The 25,955-nt window shown below is 47.7% G+C and overlaps 3 protein-coding genes, 1 long non-coding RNA gene and 1 pseudogene across 5 annotated transcripts; 2 read left to right on the forward strand and 3 right to left on the reverse strand.

Annotated features, from left to right (window-relative positions):
- Positions 1–1,117: 1,117 nt before the first annotated feature.
- Positions 1,118–3,966, forward strand: LOC136476757 (uncharacterized; annotated as a pseudogene).
- Positions 3,967–4,103: 137 nt separating this feature from the next.
- LOC136476756 (probable WRKY transcription factor 2) lies at positions 4,104–8,562 on the reverse strand. 2 transcript variants are annotated; one of them, XM_066474698.1, is made up of 6 exons: positions 7,977–8,562; positions 6,744–7,211; positions 6,356–6,526; positions 5,385–6,124; positions 5,117–5,302; positions 4,104–5,013 (listed from the first exon to the last, which is right to left on the reverse strand). In XM_066474698.1, exons 2-6 carry the CDS (start codon positions 7,155–7,157, stop codon positions 4,482–4,484), a joined length of 2,043 nt encoding a protein of 680 aa, XP_066330795.1. In that variant the 5' UTR covers positions 7,158–7,211; positions 7,977–8,562; the 3' UTR covers positions 4,104–4,481. The 2 variants fall into 2 exon arrangements, with proteins under 2 accessions (XP_066330795.1, XP_066330796.1); XM_066474699.1 differs by lacking the exon at positions 7,977–8,562 and having other exon boundaries at positions 6,356–6,400; positions 6,505–6,526; positions 6,744–6,872.
- A 4,811-nt stretch (positions 8,563–13,373) lies between these two features.
- On the forward strand, positions 13,374–15,423 carry LOC136472669 (pentatricopeptide repeat-containing protein At1g80150, mitochondrial-like). Its single transcript, XM_066470376.1, has one exon. It carries the CDS (start codon positions 13,612–13,614, stop codon positions 15,001–15,003), a length of 1,392 nt encoding a protein of 463 aa, XP_066326473.1. The 5' UTR covers positions 13,374–13,611; the 3' UTR covers positions 15,004–15,423.
- A 4,555-nt stretch (positions 15,424–19,978) lies between these two features.
- LOC136472670 (COP9 signalosome complex subunit 6) lies at positions 19,979–24,931 on the reverse strand. The gene is made up of 9 exons (XM_066470377.1): positions 24,492–24,931; positions 24,279–24,367; positions 22,054–22,147; positions 21,395–21,456; positions 21,248–21,326; positions 21,012–21,104; positions 20,703–20,803; positions 20,474–20,529; positions 19,979–20,367 (listed from the first exon to the last, which is right to left on the reverse strand). The coding sequence occupies exons 1-9, from the start codon at positions 24,826–24,828 to the stop codon at positions 20,283–20,285; spliced, it is 996 nt and encodes a 331-aa protein (XP_066326474.1). The 5' UTR covers positions 24,829–24,931; the 3' UTR covers positions 19,979–20,282.
- On the reverse strand, positions 22,500–24,245 carry LOC136472672 (uncharacterized). Its single transcript, XR_010762398.1, has 2 exons — positions 23,164–24,245; positions 22,500–22,944 (listed from the first exon to the last, which is right to left on the reverse strand). It is a non-coding gene; the product is annotated as an uncharacterized lncRNA (long non-coding RNA).
- Positions 24,932–25,955: the final 1,024 nt, after the last annotated feature.

The following is a 25,955-nucleotide window of genomic DNA, read 5'->3' on the forward strand; positions in this document are numbered from 1 at the left end:
GTGCTTGTTACTCTTGGTGATCGCCATCACCTAGATGGCTTGGTGGTGATTGGGAGCTCGGTGATCATCCGGCGGAGCTTATGGGTGACCCAACTCAAGTTGTGAGCGATTTTAGGTGATTCAGCCGCTGATGGAGTGTCGAAGAATCAATCTGTAGAGAGCACTTGATCCTTAGCGTGGATCAAGGGAGAGCTACACCCTTGCGCGGGTGCTCCAACGAGGACTAGTGGGGAGTGGCGACTCTCCGATACCTCGGCAAAATATCGTCCTCGTTCCTCTTCTCTCTATTTACTTTGAGCATTTACTTTGAGCAATTCAATACTTGTCTTTACAATTCATAGAATTGCCATGTTAGAGTAAGTTTGGAACATAGGTTGCAAGTCTGTTGTGCGTTAGATTAATAGAAATACTTTTCTAGACACAAGGGGTTAATTGGGCTAACCGTATGATTTAAATTATTACAAGAAAATTTAGAATTAGCCTAATTCACCCTCTCTTGGGCATAAGTACATTTTACCAACTTTACACATCCAAAGTTTGGCAACTAAACCAGGCCCTAGCATCCCGAATCCGGCAGGGAAGGGAATGGTTGTAAACAGGTGCTATTTGTTTTAATAAATTCCAGTAGAGGGGCAAACCTCTCCTATTTCATAAAAAAAACATTTTTCCGGTTCTAGCACTAGGCGATATCTGAATTTGAAAACTGCTTCATGAATTTTACTTGCTTAAAAATTATCCTAAAGAGATGCATGTATATACAGCATGTTCATTCGATCGTATTTGACTTATTACGGTTCTTTCACACTAAAGCTGTTCGTTTGGGCTGATTTGATTTATAAGTCATGGCTGAAAGTATTGTTGGTCGGTTTGGTGTAAGGGATAATTAGCTGATAAGTCTGTAACAGGTGGACCTGCTTGTGGGACCCGCAAGGCCACGAACGTCGCGTAGGCGGTAGCTCCACCACCGACACGTGGCCAAGGCCATGGTCCACACCACATCAGTCCCCTCATGCCGCGGCCGGTCCGGCCGTCTGGGACAGCCAGTCGTCGGTACGCGACAATGCCAGGGTGAGGGGAAGCAGATCAAGCTCGTACGGACGGGGGCCAACCACTTCACTCCACGCTCGCTTTCTTGTGATCTCGCCGGCTCGCCGCGCCCACAGCCAAACGCCCAAACCAAGCCAAAGCGGCAAAGCCCTCTCTTTTCTCCCCACTCGCCGCCACAGCCGCGGGCACGCCCCCACCGCCCTCAGATGGCGCCCACCACGGCCGACGCCGCCCCGGCGCCGACCCTTCCCCCGCCGACGTCGCCGTGGGTCATCCTCGGCAGCATCCCGCGCGTCGTCGAGCTCGAGGGCGGCGCCGACGTGTCGCTGGCGCTCGCCGCGCCCCCGCGCGTGTCGCGCCTGGCCGTCTCCCCGCGCGTCTTCCCGGACCGCCCCACGCCGCGGAATTTCCCGTTCCTGCTCGCTACGGACCCCTCGGGCCTGCTCCTCCTCTCCGCGATCCTCGAAACGCCGTTCACCCGCGTCGACGTCGACCGCCCGGGCGAGCAGTCCGTCCACTGGCGCTACTCCGACCCGCGCTACTTCGTCCTCGACGCCGCCACGGGCTCCGCGCTCCGCCTCCCGGACCCGGACCCCAAGGAGCCCATCCAGCACCAGGCGCTCGTCGGCGTCCTCGCCTCCCCCGGCGGCGGCGGCGGCGGCTACGTGGTCGCAGAGCTCCTGCCCTTCATGGGCACGGACAAGGCCGACCTCCGCTGCTTCGCCTCCGACGTCGGCGAGTGGGTCAACAAGCGCGTGCGCTACCCGCTCCCAGCGCGCATGTTCGCGCCGCTCCGCACGCTCGCTCACCACGGCAGGCTCTGGTGGGCCGACTACTCCTGGGGCGTCCTCACCGCGGACCCCTTCGCCGATGACCCCGTGCTCGGCTTCGTCCCGCTGCCCCGCCCCTGCGTGCTCAAGAGCAGGGAGGACTGGGGAGTGCTTCGACCAGTTGCGCTACGTCGGGGTCAGCGCCGGCAGCCTGCGCTTCGTTGACACCTACCGCCGCGGAGGCGCCCCCGACAAGGTCACCGTCTGGACGCTGCGCGACCCGGACGCCCCGGAGTGGACGCTCGAGCACCAGGCCACCTTCGCCGACGTCTGGGCCGACGACACCTACAAGGCCACTGGCCTCCCAAAGACGGCTCCCGTGCTCGCGCTCATCCACCCCAGCAACCCCGCCGTCGTCTACTTCTTCCTCGAGGACCACCTGTTCGCCGTCGACGTGCCCGCCCGCAAGGTGGTCGACTGCGAAGCGCTACCACCTGGTGGCGCCTCCCCGCGAGTACGGCATTGCCAACCGATTCGTCCGCGATTGGGAGCTGCCGCGAGCGTTGTCCTCAGGTATACCATCACCATGTTCATGCGCCCATGCCTCGTCCTCATCTCATCCCATCTCTGGCTATGCTGCTCAATGTGTTCACTTTTGACTCATAACTCATCGCTCGCTTCTGTGTTTTTGGCTGGTTCCTGCCATTTATATTTGCTCTACTAGTTCATTGCTTGATATTTCTCCCTCAGAAAAGGAAAAAAAAATCATTGCTTGATTGTGCATTTGCAGCGCTAGATGTTTCAGGGTTAAAACTATATGTCCTTGCAGAATTGTCTTCGATGTGCTCAAGGTAAGAGCTACACTAATATTTGGGCAAGGGGTCCCAAAGTGATGCACATGATGATCGATAAACCAATTATGTCTTGCCTCCTTAGATGGTTAGAATGTTGAAATTGGTTAACTTATTTTCTTGAAATCATAGTGTTCTGCACTGGGGGCGTGCTATTAGACTACTTTATTATTGTTTTTGTTAACCACAAGTTGAGAGTAAGTTTTTGTATGTTGCATATTAACATATGCATGCTTCATCTGTGAATAAATGTTACATATTAACATATGCATGCTTCATCTATGAATAAAATGTTTACGTCGTATATATTGCTGGATCGAGTTAGGCATCCATCAATGCCTTTTCTTACACAGCACATATTCGATCACCAAGATTCAAGAATAATTTGTTCATCACAAGTTCAGAACCTGAAATCACTAGTTATTTTTAATGCACCATTTTAGCATCTGATCACAGTTAGAAACAGCCACCGTAAGCTTCCTACTACTTCCTACACATCTGCTTTTGAATTTTATTTCCTGTTGCTAGCAGGCAGTATATATTTTGTAACTAGGAGCAATTAAATAGGCTATCCAAATAGTGATGGAGAGAAATCCAAATTAACATAATGCCTTTGTTTTGACTGCTGAGTTTTGACAAGTGTTGGTTTTGCTTGAAGGGCCAGGCAATTGGTCGAGTGACATTGGCTTGACTGAACCAACTGAAGCAGCACCACCATCCCGGCCGATCCCTGGCGGTTACCACTTGGTTGGCAACACCAAGCAGACGTTCATAGGATGAACTGTGGAGCAAGGGGTTTGAAGCTGTTTAATTTCCTTCTAGGTGAACTTGTTTGCCTCCACACTGATGTGAATATGTGATCTCATTTCCTCTGCATATCTACCTTCCCACACTTGATGCATGCATGCAGGCTATGCAAGCTGCTGATTTCTGTTCTGCCCAAATTTCTGATACAGGTTAAGCAGCAATGCATGGGCTCAAGTTATGTTATGGCGACGTGTTTTGGCTGGGACGGTCTTTTGGGGGGTCATGCTGCAGATGAACTCATCGCCTCTGCTACTTTCATCAGATGGCAATATGGCATGCTAGCCGTTGGAACACTGTCTATGTTGCCTGAATGTATTCTTTGATCGAACCCTCGTCAGGTCGAATTGGAACACTACTCGATCGCCATGTTGTGGCTTAGATTCCGGTAGCTTGAAACGCAAAGCTACCCCGATCCTGGGTGACGAATTGGCCCTTGCATTTGCTGTTTCATGTTGTTCTATTTGTGGTTTGTGAAACCTTACTCCATCATTAGTGTTAGCGTGTATGCCTTGGATCATGCCTGACTCCGGTGACTTGAGCTGCAGTGCCGTTTGAACTGATTATTGTTCAACTCCTATCTGAATTGTGAACTCAGATTTGACAAACAACTCAGGACGTGGACAAGAGAAGGTCAATCAATCACATAATTAGTGCTTTATTTTTTTATTAAAAAAGAAAACGACCAGCAAAATACTGACTGATTTATGGGATGGTCTGTCTTTGAATGGTTACAGCACTGCGAAAGAGCAGATATTGAAGCTAGTTACTACTCCAGGAACCTAGTCTGAATAATTCAATGAACACAACAGCAAAGCCTGATGACCCAAGTTCATCCCTTCCCCTTTTCCTCTCTCCCTCCTTACTATTATCAGAATCATCTTCTGTACTAAAGGCTGAAAGCAAACAAAGGAGCTACGATAGAAGAAACACACTGAGCAATGACATTGTTTATGTACACAAGCAAATAACAAATCCTATCTCTTCATCTCTGTCCCTGCTGGAGTATTTACATCTGATGATCCTGAGACCACCTGCCCATGAGCTGCTGGTAAGTTGCCGAGGCATTCCCATTCGCCACCGGTAATCCAGACTGCTGCTCTGGGTTCACCTTCGCCTCGCCTCTTGGCAGCATGAGGCCTGTGCAGCCCTGCATTGGCGATCCATGGCCAGGCACCTGCGCTTGCATGAAGTTGCCCAGAGATGGTACCGGCATTGCCATGCCAGGGGGGAGCATTCCAATGGAAAACCCCCCTGAAGCTGCACTGAGTTGTGGTGGGAGACAGAGTGAGCCGTAGGCAGCAGCAGCAGCGCTCAATTGAGGCATGCTGAATTGCGGAGCCTCTGGCCTCCGGTGAAGGCCGCTACCCTGTGGTGCAGCACTGGAGCCAGAGCTCGGATGCCCATTGCTGTTCCTGGCAGCTGGAACTTCATGGTTGTGTTTCCCCTCATACGTCGTGATCACGGACTTGAGATCGTTCGAGGCCCTCTCCACATGCTTGCGCACTGAGCAGCCCGCATAAGTGCATTTATAGTAGCTCCTATATGCAAATAGAAGGGTGTGTTGAACAATTGAAGAGGCTAAAATTCCACTTGATTTCCTGATAAAGGACGAGTCAGACGGAAATTGGCACCAAGACTGACCTTGGGTTTGGGTTGCCTTTCACAACTTTCTGCCCATACTTGCGCCAGCGGTAGCCATCGTCAAGGATGTCGACCTCGCTTGTTGTTTGCACAACAATCCGAGGCTCCCGGGAAGCCCTTGATGCCATAGCCGCCATATCAATGCCAGTGTTGCTAGTGTTAGTAGCGTGAGAAACCTCCATTTTCCTGGAAAAGAGTCAAAGGAACAAATGAGAATTCGTTGACTAGGATGGTAGCTAGAATTATGTACTTGGTAACAAGGTCCAACCTTCTTTTAGATTCATTCTCGTCTTCGTTCATGCCATTGGTTGAAGAAACGGCACAATGCATTGCCCTATTACCCTTCTCATTGGAGGAGAGTGTTGATGAGACATCCATAGACTCCATAACAGACGTGTCAGCAATCTCGGTTGTAGGAAGAGAGCCAGACAGTTTTGTTTCAAGAGCTCCGCTGTGCACATCTTGGAACTGGCCATTCGGAGCAATTCCCTGTGAAGTTGCCGAGTTATAGCCAGGCCCAGGCTTGGAACTGAAGTTCTCCAGACCATCAGCTTCTGAATCATTGAATTGCGACAAAGGGACACTTGGCCGTCGGTTGGGAAGCGGCAGTGGGTGACTATGAGAACCTCTGTAGACTATCTCCGTTATATGACCTTCTAGAGAACGCTCCACCATTTTCTTGACAGGGCATTTTGGGTGAGTGCATTTGTAGTAGCTCCTTGGATGTTGACTGTTCTTCACTTGCTTTTCTCCATATTTTCTCCAGTTATATCCATCCTCGGCGGTGCCAGTGAGTGGAGCTGAAGAATCTTCCCCATTTTGGATTTCCTCGCTCTGTTCTGGCTCAACGTCAGGGGAAGGATGATCATTATCAAACATGGAATCATATGTCTTAGGTTTAACTAGATTTTCCTCAGTTTCATGCTTGGTCGCAGTTGGGTTAGCATGAAGATTTAACTCCAGACTATCCTTCGCTAAGGACTGGGTTTGGTGAACAACACTTGACCCCTGACAGTGCAAATTCATCAAGGCAAGTGCATTATTAACTGGATATGGTTTTGCAGATTGAATTAGTAGAAGAAAAAAAAGAAAAATGCAATTATAAGAAATAGCAATGGCAATAAATAAGTGCATTATTAACTGCTAGATATGCTTTTGCAGATTGAATTAGTAGGAAAAAAAAGAAAATGCAATTATAAGAAATAGCAATGGCAATAAATAGGTGATCAGGCAAATTACCTTCTCTGCAGTCCATAAGGTTGATGGTTTAGACCTCAAAATGGGCTGGAAGGAAAACGCAGAATCTTCATGTGAGTGATCTTCAGACTTCTTGGGGACGGACGGCATTGTTGATTTAAAATTATTAGGCATCAGGAATGGCAATTTACCAGTGGTAGGAGAAGGTTGCGACTGCAGAGATATAAACAGTTACGGAATGTTCAGACAATAAAGATTGGTTCACCTTTTTTTCTTCTTCGAAAATTCCACCTTCGCAATAAGACATTGGAAAGTGGTAAAAAAACAACCAATTAGATTATCAGGTTAGAATATAGTTCAAAGCTACTGGCCAGCCTATCCTTCACAGTATCACCCAGACAAAAATCACATAATGAATACAGACACTTACAATGGCATTTGGAAGGAAAACCGGTGACACAAGAAGTTCCCTTGGGCTCACACCAGAAGGAATTGTCACAGGAGACCGGATTGGTGCACCAGATGAACTGACACGGGACGTGTCAATTTTCAGGACACCAAAACCCGCTCTTGCGGCCATCCTCTCTGCAAGACCTCCAGGAGAGGTTGATTTCTGATTTGCGCCAAAAAGGTTTGATTCAGTCTGTGGATGGTCTTTCATATCTTGAGAGGTATCTTGAGCACTCGAACCAATGAAAGATTTACTCTTCTCAATGTCATCCAGTGGTTTGTTGCTTCTATCGTCACCAAAGATGTTGGAGAATGGAGCGGAGCTGAATTCTTCGCTGAAGAAGCTTGGCATCAGTGTTCTTGGGCTGGGTGAGGGAAGCATCCAATCCTCCATCAATGCGCAGCGGTTGTCGGTCCCAGCAATAAGGGAAGCAACTCAAACTTAAACCTTTAAAGCAAAACCATTATGTTAGTTGAAACGCTAAACAATCGTGTTAATAAGATCAAGTGGTGCAGTATTTCTTCAACTGTGCATAGGAAAAGGCAAATGAAATTACTAGACATGGCACATGATAGCATAGCTGGAAATGAGAATAGCTAACTGAAGATAGAAGCAGTCATTTAATATACAGGCACTTGAGCTCAGGATATGGACAGGTAATGGGGCTACCTTTGCACATACTATACAGCAACAGTAAAGGAACTTCTTAGACACAATGAGAGTAGAGTACTTACTGCTAAACCCACGAGATCATATAAGGTGTGGAATTCATATAAACACAGAGTACACATATAAACACTACTGATTACTGAACGAATTCATAGTCCTATGTGCAAGTAAATTACAGCCAAACCAGCTGAACTTAGATCGCTGACATTTGAACTGAATCCAAGCACACCACTGCAAGATGCAGTTCGACTCAATCATGCAAACAACCACGGTGTAAAAAATAAAAATAAAAATAAAACGTCAGGTCTCCAATTCTTTGCAAAACGACCCAGGACACAATTTTCTTACACAAACAACAGGTAACTAGCATCTCAATTTTGCAATTTTTTTATGGAACCAAATAAACCTCGAACTCGACACACAAATTACACAATCCAAGGAACAACCCACAAAACGTCGGCTTCGATGACAAAGGCGCCGCCTTTACCACAAAACTTTTAAAAACACGGAGGAATTAAACGCGACGGGCATTGAAATGGGCACCTGAGGTGGCTGGAGCGGTCGACGGCAACGATACGGCTCTTCCTTGACAAAGCAAAGCGGCAGGAGAAGAAGAGGCGGCGAGGCGGCGGATGTGCGAATGCGGGGTGGATGGTCAAATCGGTCGCCCGCGGGGATAAGAACAGAACAATCGGGCCTCTGACTATGGACAAAAATTTCGCGTCTTTCTACGGCCTTTTCAAGTCCCTTTTCACCCTGCGATTGTAGCAAGAACCTACCATCCACTGCAGCAAAAACCTTGCAAGCGGCAGTGGAAATGGAAACCAGATTCTTGCCCCCCACGAAGAAGAACCTGTTCCGAGACGACTGAATTGGATTCACCTCTCTCCCTCTGTGTGTGTGTGGATGGCTTCCTGATATTTATGGGGAGCAAGCAGTTTTTGCCAGGAGAGGGAGAAGGAGAGGAGATGAAAGAGGGGGGAGACAAGCGGTTGGCCGAGAGGAGGCGAAGGGACCGAACAGCGGCAGGGAAACTGGAGGGAGGGACTCGTTGCAGGCGATAGGCTCCTCCTAATTTTGAGAGCACCGAGCTGCAGAGCTGTCGTCTTCCCCATTCACTTCCCCCCCATCTTTTATGGAAGCGGTTGCTCTTTAACCGTCTGACGGTTTAACTTTAACCACGACCATCTTTACATGCGTCATTATCTGCAGACATATTGTCATAATTTTATATTTTTATATATATAAAATGATGCTTCTTTTCTCAACCACACAAAAAAAATAGAGTCCAGTTTTTTTTTTTTTGAACCTGAGTCCAGTTCTTTTCTGGAGTGGCAGTAGCAGTGTTACCGTGTGCATTAGGTTAGTTATTAAACAGCACATATCCAGCATCCACTGTCATCTCATCTATTTTTAGCAGATTAATAAAACGAAGAAGACCGTATAAATATCATGCCACTCCAAGTCAGAGAGGAGATATTTCGCTTTTCATGTTCCAAGGATCTTCCTACAGGTACAGTACTCCGGTAAAGAGGACACCGCAACCCTGCAAGTTGCAGCTGAGCTGACAGCTCCACTCCCTGGCTCTGGCCTGTACTCCAGCAAGTGGTGCCGTACTGAACACTGAACAAAGAGGGGACGCAGAGGAGGAGAGGCGAGGTTCATCTTGTGCCCAGCTTAGTTATCGAAAATTTTGGCAAAACGACACGGTAGCATTTTCGTTGTTGTTTGATAATTAGTGTCTAATCATAGTCTAATTAGGCTTAAAAGATTCGTATCGTGTATTTCGTCTAAACTGTGTAATTAGTTTTATTTTTTATTTATATTTAATGCTTCATGCATGCGTCCAAAAATTCGATGTGACGAAAAATCTTGAAAAAATTGACGTTTTGGAGGGAACTAAACAGACCCTTGAATCTCAAGCTCGGTGGTCTCATCCCATGGCGGCAGCCATCTCCTAGGCCTGACCACCAGTTTTGGCACCATGCAGACCATGCGTGGATTATGATTTAGGCCTTTTAGTTTCTCCCTAAAAATTTACATCCTATCTCCCTAAACATTTATATCATATCTCATTGAATATTTAGATACACGCATAGAGTATTAAATATAGACTAAAAATAACTAATTACACAGATTACGACTACTTTACGAGACGAATCTTTTAAGCATAATTAGTTCATGATTTGATAATAAAGTGGTATAGTAAGATATGTGCTGTCTCGTAGTTTACTGACAAATTCTATAATTTATTTTTTTATTAGTATTCGAACATCCCATGCGACATCTTTATATAACACCCTCAGAATTTTACCGCTGAACTTAGGACTTGTTTGGCCGGGCTCCCGGCAGCTCTGGCCCCGGCTGGCACCTACGGCGAACACTGTAGCACCACTGTAGCAGCGGAGTTGTTTTTCACTCCCCGCCTTTTTCCTCTCACTGTAGCCGATTACTGTTCACGGAGCCAGTGAAGCTCTAGTTCCGGGCTCCTCCGGCTCCGGTTCTGATACGCTACAGTGCGTAAACAGTGTAGGCGCCGAAGCCTCTTGGAGCCGTACCAAACAGGTTCTTAGGTAGTGTTTAGTTCTCAAAATTTTGCAAAATTTTTCATGATTCTTCGTCACATCGAATCTTTAGACGCATGTATGAAGCATTAAATATAAATAAAAAATAAAACTAATTACACAGTTTAGACGAAATTCACGAGACGAATCTTTTAAGTCTAATTAGACTATAATTGAACACTAATTGCCAAATAACAACGAAAGTGCTACAGTAACATTTCGCAAAAAAAATCGCAAACTAAACACGCCCTTAAAAAAAGGCCTTACTCTACGATGGATATGCATCCATTCAGTGTCTCGCCAGGTACCATGTAGTAACTGTAAACATGTGCAGTTGCCATGACCATGAACAGGATCAGCCGAATCCTCGATCACTGAACTGTACTATAGCCAGGATGAAGATGAACTGCAGTAGCTGAACACTGAACTAATTAGTTGGTGTTTAAGACCTGTTGGGTTCTCTAGACGCTCCTAAAATTTCTGTCACATCGAATATTTGAACACATATATAAAGTATTAAATATAGATTAATTATAAAACTAATTGCACAACTTACGACTAATTTACGAGACGAATTTTTTAAACCTAATTAGTCCATGATTTGATAACATGGTGCTACAGTATCATGTGCTGATGACGGATTAATTATGCTTAAAAAAATCGTCTCACAAATTAGCCTCCATCTATGTAATTGGTTTTGTAATTAATCTATATTTAATGCTCTTTATTAGTATCTAAACATTTGATATGACATGAATTTTAGAAGTGACTAAACAACCAAACACCCCCTAAATCTAGGGACTAAAGTTTAGGGATGTCACGTGGGATGTCACATGAAAGTGTTTGGATAGTAATAATAAAACAAATTACATAAGTCATCCGTAATCCATGAGGCGCATTTATTAAGCCTAATTAATCCGTCATTAGGACATATTTACTGTAGCACCACATTGTCAAATTATGGATTAATTAGGCTTAAAACATTCATCTTGCAAAGTAGTCGCAATCTGTGTAATTAGTTATTTTTAGTCTATAATTAATACTTTATGCATGTGTCCAAATATACGATGTGATAAAGACTAAACTTTAGCTGAACTAAGGTCTTGTTTAGATCCAGGGTGTAAAGTTTTGAGGTGTCACATCGGATGTTATATGGAGTGTCGCATGGGTGTACGAATACTAATAAAAAATTACAGAATCCGTCAGTAAACCGCGAGACAAATTTATTAAGCCTAATTAATCCGTTATTAGTACATGTATTACTGTAGCACCACATTATCAAATCTCGTAAAGTAGTCATAATTTATATAATTAATTATTTTTTTAGTCTATATTTAATACTCTATATACGTGTTAAATATTTGATGGAACAAGAATGTAAAGTTTTAGAGTAGGAATGCCCCATAAACGCACTGCTGCAGTAGCTGAATTACTGGACCCAACTCTCAACTCTGAATGCATGCCTGCCTGCATAGAACTGTGGGCTGCATGCATAGAACTCTCAGCTCTGAACTCGTGCACCAACCAAGGCCTTGTTTGAAAATTTTCGTGAAATGGTACGGTAGCATTTTGTTATTATTTGGTAATTAGTGTCGAATCATAGTCTAATTAGGTTTAAAAATTTCGTCTCGTGAATTTCGTCTAAACTGTATAATTAATTTTATTTTTTATTTATATTTAATGCTTTATGCATGCGTCCAAAAATTCGATGCGATGAAAAATCTTGAATTTTTTTGGGAACTAAACACTACCCAACAAGATTGCTGACATCGTATGCTATGGCCTATGGCCCCAGAACCAGAAGGCCAGAAGGCATGGGCATGTATGAATTTGTGATCCGTAGAATGGAGCCATTATTCTCCCTTGGCCTTAATAGTAAGCAGCCTGTTCAGCTGGGACTGAAACGATCGTATATGGTCGTGGATTATTATTGCTGATGGATTTGGTGTGAGACAAAAATACTATTCTGATCGAAAACTTACGATCGTTTACGACGAAGCGAAAATGCTGAAAAGCTAAAATCTGACAGAAAAGATGGAGGATAACATGATCAGTACAGTGTCTCTGTTATGTTGCAATTCGTGCAAAATTTAGTGTGTGTGTGTGTGCAGTGGTTGAGCTACAAATTCGAGCACGATCATCTTACTTGCTTGCTACATCAAAATCATCTCTGCGGTGGTCATCTGCATATACAAACCATGTCCATGTTTCTTGCCGAACTAGATGACCTGTCTGGTCGGTCCAATCAGGGATATACGCGAGGCGAAGGTAAGGGTAGAAACAAAAAGCTTCTGGATTTTGCTAAGCCTTTAGTTCCAAAATTGAAAGGAAATAATTAGCACTACTGCAAACCCTGTTCGCTTGAAGTATTTTAGTAGTACTTTTCAGTGAACGAACAATGCTTTACTCTCACAACAAATCAACATAAGCCAAATTTCAGCGAAAAAGTCCATGATCAGTTTATCCCCTAATCTTTGTTTTCAGGAAATTATAGTATATATCTGCGGCCTCCTCATTACAGAAGAGTTGTTCCCTAATCCCCGTACGTGTAATTATGTGCTATCATGATTAGCATCCAACAAAGGCCACAGCAGCGCTTTATCTGTGGAAGTGTGGACAACAGAACAGCTTTGTCCAGCTACTTGACTGGCCTCCTGTTTTTATTTCTAACTTTTGCGCTCATGTGTTTATGTACGTGGCATCGATCCTTGCTTATCTGTTCGGCAAAAATTGGATTATCTCGCTTTTGGCTAATCTGCAGGAAAACAAGTAGCCATCATGCAACGAGCTGAGAACGAGAGAGAATGGTTTGGAAGCAAGAGAGCCTTCGTCAATTAGTTTAAGCAATGAGACAGTGGAAAGGCAGCTTGATCTTATCTTAATTTTTTTTCCGAACACAGTGCAATGAGACAGTGGAAGGCAGCTTGATCGTATACTCACCCTTATAATTTATAAACACACGCACACACTCTATTTGTGTAAGTCTACTCTAGTGCTAAATTCCATCGCATTGTTTCCTAGAGTGACTTAATTCCTACGCCACGTCATCATTTTTATTGATGCGTCACCTCGATGAATATGAATGAAACTCACATTGGGCTGGCCTAAGCATCTTCTAAAAAGAACCGAAAGATCTCGAGATTGAATCGGTTACCGCAATTTATTTTATTACTAATTTGTATAATCTCTTTTCTATGGAACTGAATTTCTAGCTTTTACCGGTGAATTAAGTGAAGAAGATACTGAGAAACCGTAGAGTGAAAGACCCGTCCACTAAAGAGAAAGATTGTGGCCTAGACAATGCGCACGAGCCCGTCCACGGAAATTCTCAGGCCGAGCCCGTATGTATGCTGGGCTGAAGGCCCATAAAAGGCCTAACTACGCCATGCCCTCAAAGCCCAACCAGCCCAGTTCTAGGCTTTTGGTTGGGGAAACCGTGGGCTCTCGCCCACCGCTCGCGAGTCCGCCGGGACGGAGCGGTGCGTTGCGCCTCCACGCCGCCGCGCACTCCTCTCCCCCGCTCGTCCCCTCCTCGCTTCGCCGCCCACCACGCCCATGGCCGCCGTAGCCGCCCCCGCACCCTAGGCTCTCGCCCCGGGATCGAGCGAGGCCAGATGCTCTCCCTGGGCGCCCTCCGCAAGCTCTGCGCAGCCTTTGACGCCGTCGCGCTCACCGTCATCGCCGCGGGGCTCTCGCGCCCGCCCTCGGGCCGCCACCCCTTCTCCTCCGCGCACGCGCACTCCCCGCACCCCGTCGACTTCCCCACCATCGCCGCCTGCCGCGCCACGGTCTCCGCCTCGAAGGGTGACCGCAGCCGCCGCCGCCCCGTCGTCGGCCAGCCCTCCTCCTCCCCGTCCCCCGCAGCCGCCGCAGCCGAGGAGAAGGCGGAGGAGGAGGAGGAGGAGCGGCCGGTGCTTGTCAGGATCAAGCACGAGCGGGACCCGGAGCTTCTGTACCAGCTGTTCAGGGCCAATGCGCACAACCGCCTCCTGGTGGAGAACCGCTTCGCGTTCGAGGACGCGGTGGCGCGCCTGGCGGGTGCTCGGCGGAATGACCTCGTCGAGGAGATCCTCGAGCAGCACAAGGCGCTGCCCCAGGGGAGGCGGGAGGGCTTTGTGGTCAGGATCATCGGCCTGTACGGGAAGGCCGGGATGCCGGGCCACGCACTGCGGACTTTCCAGGAGATGGGGATGTATGGGTGCCCGCGCACCGCCAAGTCACTCAACGCCACCATGAAGGTGCTGCTGCGGGCACGGATGTTTGATGAGGCTCTGTGGCTGTTCGAGGAGGGGCCAGAGAAGTATGGCGTCAAGCTGGACGACATCTCGTGTAACACGGTGGTGAAGATGTACTGCGACATGGGGGACTTGCGTGCTGCGTACCGGGTTATGCAGGGGATGGAGGGGGCTGGTGTGCAACCAGATGTCGTCACGTACACGACACTCATGGCTGCCTTCTATAAGTGTGGCCGGCGCGAGGTTGGGGATGGTTTGTGGAACCTCATGAGGCTGAGGGGTTGTGAGCCGACACTTGCTACCTACAATGTGAGGATCCAGTTCCTGATTAACAGGGGAAGGGGGTGGCATGCTAATGAGTTGGTGCGGAAAATGTATGCAGCAGGGATCAAACCAGATGAGATCACATACAATCTAATTATCAAGGGTTTCTTCATGATGGGTGCGCATGAGATGGCCAAGACAGTCTTTGGCGCGATGCATGGGAGGGGATGCAAGCCAAACAGTAAGGTTTACCAGACAATGGTCCATTACCTCTGTGAGAGAAGGGACTTTGATTTGGCATTCAGGTTCTGTAAGGATAGCATGGAGAAAAATTGGTTTCCGAGTGTTGATACTATTAACCAACTGTTGAAAGGTCTCATGGCTATCTCAAAGGATAGGAATGCGAGAGAGATAATGAAGTTGGTTACTGGGAGAAAACCTTCGTATTCAGATGGTGAAATGAAGGTCTTCAAAGACATATTATCTCATAGGAAGACTGGAAGATAAGTTGATGTCTGGATAGGAAATTTTGCTGTAAATCCACCACTTGTAACTGTAAGGCTGTTGTTGGCATTGTTTTGTCACTTTGTTTTCATAGTCAAGTTGAAATGAGGTTGATCGAAGGGTTTCGAATATTGAACCATCCTGTCGGGCTCCTCAGATAACAATTTTTCAGCTCCTTAAAGAAGTTAGTATAAGTTATAGAAATTCCTTTACCTCTAGCAGATGTATCATCATGGATGACAAGTGCTTTAAGAGCTGAAGGTTCTGTTTTATACTTTTCGTAGCTAATGTTTAGGAATTTTATAAAAATGTTGTGATCATAATAATTCAACATAACTACATAAGAATGTGTTGTTGGAGCATTCATCAGGAAAACATATGAGCGTGGCAGGAAGAAGGAATCAGTGGTGTCCACAAGTGTTTAGGATAGAGTTTGTTCAGGAGTTGTATCAGTTCAGTCATGGTTTGTTCAATTAAGTGAGAGTCCAGACTTTGTTTTATACTTTTAGTTGGAGAAAAATAAGAGTTTGTTATTTAGCTGCACCTACTTAGTGCTTGTTTAGTTTCCAAAAACTTTCCCAAAAAGTGCTACAGCAGCCATCACATCGAATCTTGCAATACGTGCATGGAGCATTAAATGTAGACGAAAAAAAAAACTAATTGCACAGTTTGGTTGGAAATTGCGAGACGAACGTTTTGAGCCTAATTAGTCCATGATTGAACAATAATTATCAAATAAAAACGAAAGTGCTACAGTAGCCAACTTCCTAAAATTCGCGAGCTAAACACAGCCTTAACATGAGGCGTTCCAGTTGTAATCAAGAAGAAATAAACTTGATTCCATCTCAAGAGTATGCTCAGAGCCCCTTATGAGGCCGAGTACACCATCTTCATCTTTGAGATCAGTGTTGATAAAGTAATGAGGTATTCCGTGCACTTGACAAAACTATGTTGGGAAAATCTGATCTTATTATTATTTTTTATTTTCCATTATGCCGTCTCGCCAAGATAGAATTGTCTACTTGTTAAGAACAATAAATATTGTAATTGTGCCTCAAAGTTTCTCTACCCTAAGATTGATGATTCTTTTGACATTGGTGAAAAGGCTAAAGGCATAGGAAACAAACCAAAACAAAATCAATTGGATTTATTTCCATTTTTTTGTAGGAGCCATATGATAGTTACACAGCCTTTCAAATATGTGCTGCATGTTTCCTGTTAAAAATATTAAGTTCCTTGACAACAATGTTCAAATTTGTGACTGATCAATAACAGTTTTCGGTTACCAGAGTTACTACTTACTATTCATCAGTCATCACTGAATGACTAAAAAGTAACTAACATTGCATGCTACTTGATGCATACAACTCTATGATGCATCAGTTCAGATTATTATTTAATAATGTGCATTGCTAAAAGTAAAACAAACTAATGTGACTAGGATAATTTATTATCTCTTAGATCTGTGCAAAATTGCACCTAGGGTATGCGATATGATTGAAACATTATGATTCTTAACATGATTGAAATGGTGGACATGACCTTTACAATTATGCATTACTCTTTGATTATTTTTGTTGGTTACAATATGACGTAGCACTTATCATTCAGTCATCATTAATTTTAAATCTACACTATACATTTTATCATATTTTTGCAAAGAGTAAATTACACGGCTGGTCCTTAAAGTATTGGGCGGGTTTCGTCTAGGTCCCCAAACTACGAAATCGCACGTTTAGTTACCTAATGTATTTAAGTGGTCTCATCCAGGTCCAAAATAGACACGAGGATGGTTAAAAGCTGACGTGGTCGTCCACATGGACATGATTTAAGCGTGGACATGGCGTATGGGGGCAGCAGAGGCGGCGGGCTTGGCCATCGCATCGCGCGGCCATGTCGTCGTCGAAGCGGTGGACGTCCTCCTCCGGCACAGAGCTGCCGGGCCGGTTGTCGCCGCTCCCCGCCTCCGCGCTCTCGCCAGTCTGCCAGAGTGCTCGGCGCTCCGTCTCCCGATCGGAACCAACCACAACAACATCCCCCGTCGCCATCGCTCGCACGCTCTGGCCATCCTCCTCCACCGGCAACAAGAGTGGCAAGAGCAAGGCCCCGCCTGCACCGCCGTCTCCCTTGTCCTCTGCGCCACCGCCGCCGTCGTCCACGTCCGTGGCCACCCTCGCGGACCACCTCGTCAGAGATGACGCGCCACGGGCTCTCTCCCGACAGCGCAGCTGCACCGAGCTCCCGCGCTTCGCCGACGCGGTCGGCGAACGCGGAGGCCAGGAAGATCGGGAAGCCGTCGGGGACGAAGGGCGGCGCCGGCCACGCGTTCGGCCGCTTCATGCGCTTCCTCCCGTCCACGAGGCCTGCGGGCGTGACGCTCACGCCGAACCGCGTCACGCCGTCAGACCTCTGTAGGCTCGCCAACGCGGCGTCCCTGGACGTGGACGCCGCTGCCAACGTCGCCAGCTCCGGCTCGGAGTGCAGCGACGCCTCCAGGTGCTCTGCCACCACCACGCCGAGGACGCCCTCCACCAAGCCGCACTCTTCGTTGCTCCCGTGCACGGGCTCCGTCCGCCTGCTCGGGTCGAGCAACACGCAGTGGGCGCTCTCGCCCATCGCGTCCGTCCAGCCTTCCGACGTGAGCCATCAGGTCCACCATGCAGCCGTTGGGCGCGCGTTGGGCGCGACCTTTGACCAGTTCCTCGACGAAGCCGGCGGTAACGTCACCTTCTCCACCGACCCCAACATCCGTGATGCCAATGACAAGGCGCCTAGGACTCAGCGCGTGTTTGACCAGGCGAGCAGCTGCTCCGGAAGGTCATGCTCGCCAACTTCACCAGCGTCATGGGCCGCGTGCAGTTCCAATTCGACGTCGATGGGAATGGCACTGGAAGGCGGCGGCAGCGTCGGGTGTGGGAGCGCGGCGCCTGGGACCGCTGCCGGACACCGCGTTGCCCGTGAGGTCAACACCCGCACCGTGGGGTGCGCTGGCCAGCGCCGTGGCGCTCAGCAGCCTGGAGAAGGAGTTGTTGCGCGCCACGACAGACCAGAGCGACGGCGGCAGCGTCCCCGGCGCGCCTGAGCAGCGAGCCCGACAGCGCGTTGCCGCTCAGGTTGAGGTGGACCAGCAAGCGCATTGCGCCCAGCCTCAGCAGGGGCCGCGCGAGCGCGTTGTGCTGCAACTCAAGCCGTGTCAGGGCACCCAGGAGCGCCAGCTGCGGCAGGTACCCCACCGGAGAAGCCGTTGCGGAGGAGGCGGTGAAAAGGGACCCCGAGATGGCGCCGGAGAAGGCGTTGCCGGAGAGGTCGAGGATGCGGAGGCTCGGCGGCAATGGGACCCCCGCGGGGAGCTCGCCGTGGAACCGGTTGTCGACGAGGGACAGCGACGCGAGGAAGGGGAGCGAGGACAGAAGGGCCGCGGGGAGCGCACCAGAGTAACCCGCGGGGTCGAGCGCGACGCCGGTGACGCGGAGGTAGGAGTTGGTTGCATCGACGGCGGCACGGGCCAGCGTGGCCTGAGCCAACGGGAGGCGCAACAGCTTGTCCATGGCGGCGTCATTCGTCATTGCTGGCGACGAGAGCACTCGTGCAGCACGACTATGGCAGAGCGACAGCGAGGCGCGGCCGCGGATGCTTCTACTGCCTAGGGTGACCCCGAATCGAGAGAGAGAGGCAGGGCAGAGCGAGATCGAGGGAGGACGATCATGCGTGAGCATGCGTCCGGTGGCCATGGCGGCTGTCGCTCTGAGATTTGGCCCAAGGGGCCTCTACCTTGGATGAGCAGCAGCGCAATCTGGTGGAGAGGGTGGAGAAGGCCTTGGCACAGCTGGAGTGGAGGGGAACCAGACAATGGCGAGACGACGGCGTCCGTGCGCCAGTAGCTGCACGTCACGCCAAATCATGTCCACATGGACGACCACATCAGCTTATAACACTCCTCGCGTCTAACTTGGACCTAGATGAGATCACCTGAATACATTAGAGAGCCAAACATGCGATTTCGTAGTTTGGGATCCAGATGAAACCCTCCCAATACTTTGAGGACCGGCCGTGTAATTTACTCTTTTGCAAATATGGGGGCAGCTCTTTTAACACCCCCCCCCCCCCCCCCCCCCCCCCCTTCCACCTGTTGATAACCATGTAGCTTTAATTTGTAGTGCCTGGTACATTATTTTTGAAAATTATTGTTAGAAGGTTTCACATGAGTAATCTCAGAGAGAATCCTGTATTCCACTGAAAAATGTGAAGTATTAGTGAATAACTGAAAGTAAAAAAAAAACTCAAATAAACCTAGGGTATCTATATGAAACCCTAGTTTTAAAACATTACAATAGTGCTTGTCTTGAAAGCCTAGATGTTTTTCACTGTTTTCTTGAAACAAATTGAGATACATGGATCCTAGAAACGATGGGAATTGGGAAGGGACTTTGATTTGGCATTCAGGTTGTGCAAGGATAGCATGGAGAAGAACTGGTTTCCCAGTGTTGAAAGGCCTCATGGTGATCTCTAGGAATGCAAGAGAGATAATGAAGTTGGTTTCTGGGAGAAAACCTTCGTATTCAGATGATGAAAATGACGGTCTTCAAATACACCACATGTGACTGTCATTCCTTTATCATTTTATTTCAAAGTCAAGTTAATCGTGGTCGATGAAGGGTTTTTAAGTACTGTTTAATCATCTTTTGGGTTCCTGAGATAGCAATGGTTCCTTGTGTCAAAGAACTATTCTATGGCACCTTTTCTTTTGGACGATTTCTTAAGGATTCTTTGGTACCTTTTCTTTTCTTATTTTGATGATGATTTATGAAGTAAGCCCTCAGTAGGAAGAGTGGCTGATTACATCACAGCTAATTTCTTGTCTTGTTCTGAATATTCAGATGTATCTTCTATTCTTCAAAGAATATATAATCGTGCCAAATAGGATCGGGTCAGCTGCGTTCTGCCGTGCCCATCGATCATAACGTTACATCAAGCAGCGTAACAAATGATTTCAAGTTTTTTTGACCGTGAGCGTGACGCAAACCAGCATCAATATCCATTTGCCAGTCAAATAGAATAACTAGGGAGAGAAACTTTACAGACCAACTTCAGCACAAGTGGGATTTGATACAGTTCGAGCAAATCATCATTTTTTGCCTAGAAAGTTTGAAGTGACTCGAGAGCTGCCGTATAGCCGATTGCACATAATAGATTGCATGCAAAAAAATGCCTCGGGAACATAAGCTATTTTTTCCAAAAAAATCTCCACAGATGAAAGCAGCAGCAGGATCACGGCAGGTAAGCTACATGAAAGCACCTCGGCCTCCTCTCCTGGCAGTCGGTCTCTCGTAGCTTGTGTTGATCTTCTCGACCAACTCGTTCATTGTGCTGCAAATTATAAAGTTGAAATCAACACAAGTGAAATTTCCAACAAAGAACGATATACGGTATAGAAGAATAAGGAACTTCATCTGTGAAAGAGGTGAGTGCAAACCTTGAACAGTTGGTGAACATTGCCAGGTAAGTCATGAGGAGAGTGTCGTTGTATTCCTGAAAACAATGGATGGCATCATCATTGTATTACACATACATTAACTATGCAACGTTGAAAAAATTACAGAAAAGCGATCTTTACTGGCAACATAGCTGGCAATTCAAATAATGTATTCTTCATATCAAAAGAGAAAGCACTTTGCCTAAGATGAGAAATGAAACTAGCATACCATTAAGAAGTCGTCTTGGAATTTCTGTGACTCCATAGCTGGTAGCCTTCTTACGAGGCTTGAGACTTGCCTAAGCAGCGAGTTATCCACTGGAATGTCACCTTCAGTTGAAGAAAAGGCTTTGCAGTTAAATTTCTCAAGTCAAAAAAAGTCCAACAGGGCGATTAACAAGTATATGGGAAATTAAAGTTCCAATAAAGGTTTTTATGTTTAAATAGGAATGGAAGCATGTTTTGGAGAACAAGCACGATAGAGCATCATCTCAGTAGTGAGAGATAAAGCAATGTAGCACTTCATATATGTACGGACCTTTTTGCATGGCAACAAGATACTGATGGATAACACGGACCCTGCTATTGAGCATCTTGATGGCACTGTGTATTCCTGTAAGATGAGCAGCCACTGCACAAAAGCATCGATTAGTACAATTCTGTCCAGAAAAATACCTCAGATAGTATGACTAATAATGTTGAGAAAGCAAAGCCACAGGGAAGCCACCCCCCAGGGCTTTGTCTGATGAGAGGTCTTCAAAGTATAATCCTTACACTGAGTTGCTGCTGAGCCACCATCAGAAGGTTTGAGATGGGCAACATGGTCCACAGATATCCTCTCAGCCTCTACAGTCTTTGATCAAGCATACTAATGTTAAAAAAAAATCATACATAGCTAGACGCACAAGGGGTAACACTTACCTCAATTGTATAATTTGATCTGACAAAGATGAGCTGAGGACTCCCATCGATGACATGCAACTCTTCAAGTTACAGAAAATAAAGAAGCAATTAGCAGACAAATAGACAGAAAAACAAAGTGAGAGTGTGACAAGAAAACATTGAAAAAACTCTCTGGTTAAGTATACAAGTGGAACAGTGCAGGGGCTATTCACGTTATAGTTGTATACATGGTAGAACCTAATGGCTTATTGTAGTTTATATTGGCACCTGGAAATAAACTTTAGGGATTACCTGATACAAAATTAAAAAAATTGAGCATTTACATTTTTTACATAAAAAGGCAATTTGTCAACATGAAAGAAAAAAGTTCAAACTTATTAATACAGCAGCACCAAACTTCATAAATTCATAAATATCCTTTCTTGCTCTGAACCCTGAATTTAAAGAGCAATATGATAACTAGTATGGCAATGCGACTTGGCAATCTAAGACTGATCAAGATTCAGAGTTACATGCGTGCATAACCGAAACCTATGTGCACACAAAATCAAGCCCTAATGGTCAAAAGCACATATAAATCATTGAAGTTGCATAAACAGGTTCAGGTTAGAACCAAACACAGGAGAAACAAGTTGCAATACATTAATGATTCCAAACTTAAATCCATATTGACTTACCACTCTCATAGATAGTCAGAGGGAGATCCTTCTGGGAGAGGTTGATTGTAGGATTTAATAGAAGATAAACAGGGCTTTCGTTAACATCCATCAACTGGATAATACAAATAAAAGAAGGTTATGCAGAGTCAAATGAATATATACATCACAGATCAAACAAATGTCTATGCTGGCAGGCAATTCCTCAACTCTCCTCTCAAGCCAAAATCGTATAGCCATCGTTCCATTCAGTCACACGCATTGTTTTTAAGGCGATAAGTCGAGCCGCAGGCGACCCGCCCATTTGAGTCGACTAGGCGTTTAAGGCGCGCGGCGAGGCGAACGCCATATGATCATCTTAATATATAATGCTACTAAAATTCAGAAGCAAATCATACCTTACTGTTGTGAAGTCTTAGCATATAATACCATAATAAATAGTGCTACCAGAGTGCTAGTGCACAACATAAAGTAGCAAAATAGTTCTCATCACTCAATAGCAACAAATTAGTCTCTAATGACATAATATAACTTAATGACTAGTGCTGCTAGGGCAAAACAAATATAAATAGCATAACTGCAGATCTGAAATCTAACGTGAGCATCATCTAGGGATGATCATTTAAGCAGTTTTCCATCTCTACTCTAATTGCAGTGGTAGTTTTCTTGCACATCATTGTATCTCCAAAGCCACCCGCTAGATGCTTCTTCAGCCTTCTTATCCCTCCAAAAAGTGAGACACCACATAGAGTGCAGGCCACTACATCTTTGTTTTGAAGGTTTGGCCAGTAGCCATACTTCCATCCTGGATCCGCAGAATTTCCCTTACGAGCTAAATCAGTCCTGGGATCATAATTGTTGATGATGGAAGATGGACTTGTCCATTGTGCTATCAGCTGTAAAAACAAAGAACTTGAGCACTTCAGTCAGCATCTGTATAACAAAGCCACAAGCAGAGGAAAGACATGGAAAGAAACAGAGGAAGAGGAGGGAAGCAGAGCTGCAGAGGAGATGTGAACTGCAGAGCACATCCAAGTCGAGCAGAGGCAGTGCACATCCAGATCAAGAGCAGGGGCAGTGCACATCCAAGAGGAGGGAAGCCGAAGGGGAGAGGAAGTGATGCTTACGTACCTATCCTGTGACCTTACGAAGAGAAGGGGAAGGACGCCGTGAATCAATCAGCAGAGATGAGGGAGGACCAGAGGAGGGGCAGGAGGCACAAATCAAGGTCGCAAATCAGTGGCGAAGAGGAAGGGAGGCTCGAATCGAGGAAAGAAGCACGTGGAGAGATGAGATAGGGACCTGCGGGAGCTGTAGGCCCGCGCCGCGATTTCCCCCGCGCGCGCAACTCCCGCGGTTGCGATTCCCGCGCGCGCGCAACTCCTGCGGCCGCGATTTCCCGCGCACGCAACTCTCGCGGCCAGGCGTCGTCCGATTCGCTCGTGCGTCGTCTGCCTCAGGCTGCTCGGAGCTCCAACGTCGCCTAATCGCGCCTAGGCGACGCCTTTTTCTGCAAGGCGGACGCCATACAGATGCTGCTCGTGGCGAGGCCGACGCCCAGCTTAAAATAGCGCCTGGACGCCTAGGCGAGGCGTCGCCTTGGAGACGACTTAAAAACCATGGTCACATGAACTCAGGTAAAGTTCAATAGAGGTAAGTAATATATGGTTTTGCTGTACAGAAGATGAGCAATTTTTGCATAGAAGAGGGAAATTTAATATTGCGAAAATTAACAAACATCCAAAGCGACTGCTTGTTACTTAATTCTGACTTGAAGTTAGGCTTTGAAAGATGCAACTGCCTTGACATTTTCAGCTGTTAATCTTGCTGCAATATACTAAGTATTTTTAAACGTGAAACTTCAAAATAAACCTTATTAGAAGCATAATGGGTTACATTATTAGGTTATTGGTAGCTATAGTTAGTAACCATCTGCTTCAGCACTAATTACATTTGTACAGTGAGAATTCCCAAATTCCAGAAACATTGGAGCAGTCTCTTCTCTTGTTTTATTTACTAAAGTAATAGGCATGTTCAATAGGTCTAACATGTAGAAATAGTTAGTAACCACCTGACCAGGCTTATTCAACCAGCCAACAGTGTTTTCCTCTCACAATAATCCAGCACCAGCCAGGCCAAACCAGCCCAGAAACCAACCAGCAAACACGCCAATGCCCAAGCACAATGTGACATTGTCACACAGGTAACAGATTCAAGCACTTGAAGAAAAGGTTGTAAAAACTCACGGCTTTGTGGATTTGCATGTCGGTGTCGTGCACATCGCTTCCAGTGGAGTACCAACCGAGCACGTAGAAGTCGGGGAACACCTTCTTATCTGCACATCCACAGCCATAACAAAACACTCATCAAACCATCCACGAAACCCTAGCATTCCCTACGATTCCAGGCGTCGTGAAAGGTGAAACCCTAAAAAAAACCAGATTCGAGTAGGAGCTTACAGAGCTCCTGCTTCTTCTCGAGGAAGGCACGGTCGAGGGTGCCGGAGACGGGGTCGAGCACGAGCTCGAAGCTGTTGAAGATCTCCACGGTCCGCCCGCGCTGCACCCCGATCACGCACCCGAACACCCTCGGCGGTTGCCCGGCCCCCGCCCCGGACGAGGAGGAGGAGCTGTCCCCGGAGCAGGCGGCCTGGGCCTTGACGCGGGTGTGGTGGTCGGAGACGTTCACGATGACGAGCGGGTGGAGCTTGAAGGTGAACCCGCCGCTGGAGGCGGCGGCGGCGGTCGTGGGTGCGGGCGTGTCTACTGCCGCTGCAGCGTCGGAGGGCGCCGACATCGTCGGAGCCGGGGGCGAGGTGGCGTGGCGTGACCTAGGTAGCGCCGGCGGGGGGTTGCGATTGCGACGGGGACTGGAACGGGCAGGATGCGAGGTGGAGTTGGGGGGGGGGGGGGGGGGGGGGGGGGTTTGCGCTCTGGGTGGCGCGGGGTGGCGCGTGCGTGCGTGCGTGCGAGAAAGCCGATTTTTTTATTTTTTTGCCCTCTTTTTCAAACAATTTCATAAATATGTCCGTGGAGGTAATATTTTAAAATCTAAATGCCTAGCTCGACACCATCGTTGCTGGCGCCGAGCTTACACGTGTTAGTGTCGAGCTCTTGGGCTTGAAGCAGACGTGGCGGTGATTTAGCAGGGACCTCGGCGCCCGTAACCCTGACACCGAGTTCGGCGTCGTAGATCTTGACGCCGAGCTCGGCGCTAGAGTTACTGGCGCCAAGCCTGTCTTACGTATGGACCCTAATCCTTTCTCTCTCCATCTCTCTCTCCCTCTCGCACCTCCCTCGTCTCGCCCGAGCAGCGCACCATCGCCACCGTCGCGCCCTCTCCCGCACCCGGCCGCCCTTGCCCGCGCCTCGCCGCGCCCGGTCGCCCAGCCCGTGCCGCCACCGCGACCATGCCCCGCCCCGCGGCCGCGCCGGACCCCGCGCCGGTCCCCACGCCCTCGCCTCGCCCGACGTGCTGTCCGCGCCCGCTGCCGCCTTGGTCGTGCCCCGCCGCGTCGGCGCCGTGCCCACCGTGCCATGACCATGTCGTGGCGCACCATGCACGCGCCATGCCGCCCGCCACCGTCGGCCTCGGCCGCGCCCGCCGTGCCGGCCTCGCCGTGCGGAGCGCCGGACATCCCGCGCCTGCAGCGCGCCACCGCCGGCCTCGGTCACGCCCCCGTCGGCCCCGGCACCTGCAGCGCCCAACCGTGCCACCGCCGACCTGACCCACGCTCGGCGTCCGCTGCGACTCCGTCGACGTCCACGACTCCATCGTCGAACAGGTAAAATTGTGAATTTACAATGTGCGTACTTAGTTAGCTTTGATTGTAGTGTAGTAGTTTTGGTATTTATTATTTACTAGTTAACATAATGACTCAGATAGTTGATTTAGTTAGTGATCTAGTGAGATAGATATGTAGA

Source organism: Miscanthus floridulus, chromosome 8 (assembly GCF_019320115.1).
Source record: "Miscanthus floridulus cultivar M001 chromosome 8, ASM1932011v1, whole genome shotgun sequence".
Lineage (NCBI taxonomy): Eukaryota > Viridiplantae > Streptophyta > Magnoliopsida > Poales > Poaceae > Miscanthus > Miscanthus floridulus.

What these genes read in the sequence shown, in the direction of transcription:
- LOC136476756 (XM_066474698.1), bottom strand. Translation starts at nt 7,157, where the DNA reads ATGGAGGATTGGATGCTTCCCTCACCCAGCCCAAGAACACTGATGCCA. An exon ending in CCTTATGGACTGCAGAGAAG is followed by an intron (nt 6,125 to 6,355) that starts GTAATTTGCCTG and finishes TTGCACTGTCAG; the next exon opens with GGGTCAAGTGTTGTTCACCA. An exon ending in AAAGGCAACCCAAACCCAAG is followed by an intron (nt 5,014 to 5,116) that starts GTCAGTCTTGGT and finishes ATTTGCATATAG; the next exon opens with GAGCTACTATAAATGCACTT.
- LOC136472669 (XM_066470376.1), top strand. Translation starts at nt 13,612, where the DNA reads ATGCTCTCCCTGGGCGCCCTCCGCAAGCTCTGCGCAGCCTTTGACGCC.
- LOC136472670 (XM_066470377.1), bottom strand. Translation starts at nt 24,828, where the DNA reads ATGTCGGCGCCCTCCGACGCTGCAGCGGCAGTAGACACGCCCGCACCC. An exon ending in TCTGACTATCTATGAGAGTG is followed by an intron (nt 21,457 to 22,053) that starts GTAAGTCAATAT and finishes TGTAACTTGAAG; the next exon opens with AGTTGCATGTCATCGATGGG. An exon ending in TCCAAGACGACTTCTTAATG is followed by an intron (nt 20,530 to 20,702) that starts GTATGCTAGTTT and finishes CATTGTTTTCAG; the next exon opens with GAATACAACGACACTCTCCT.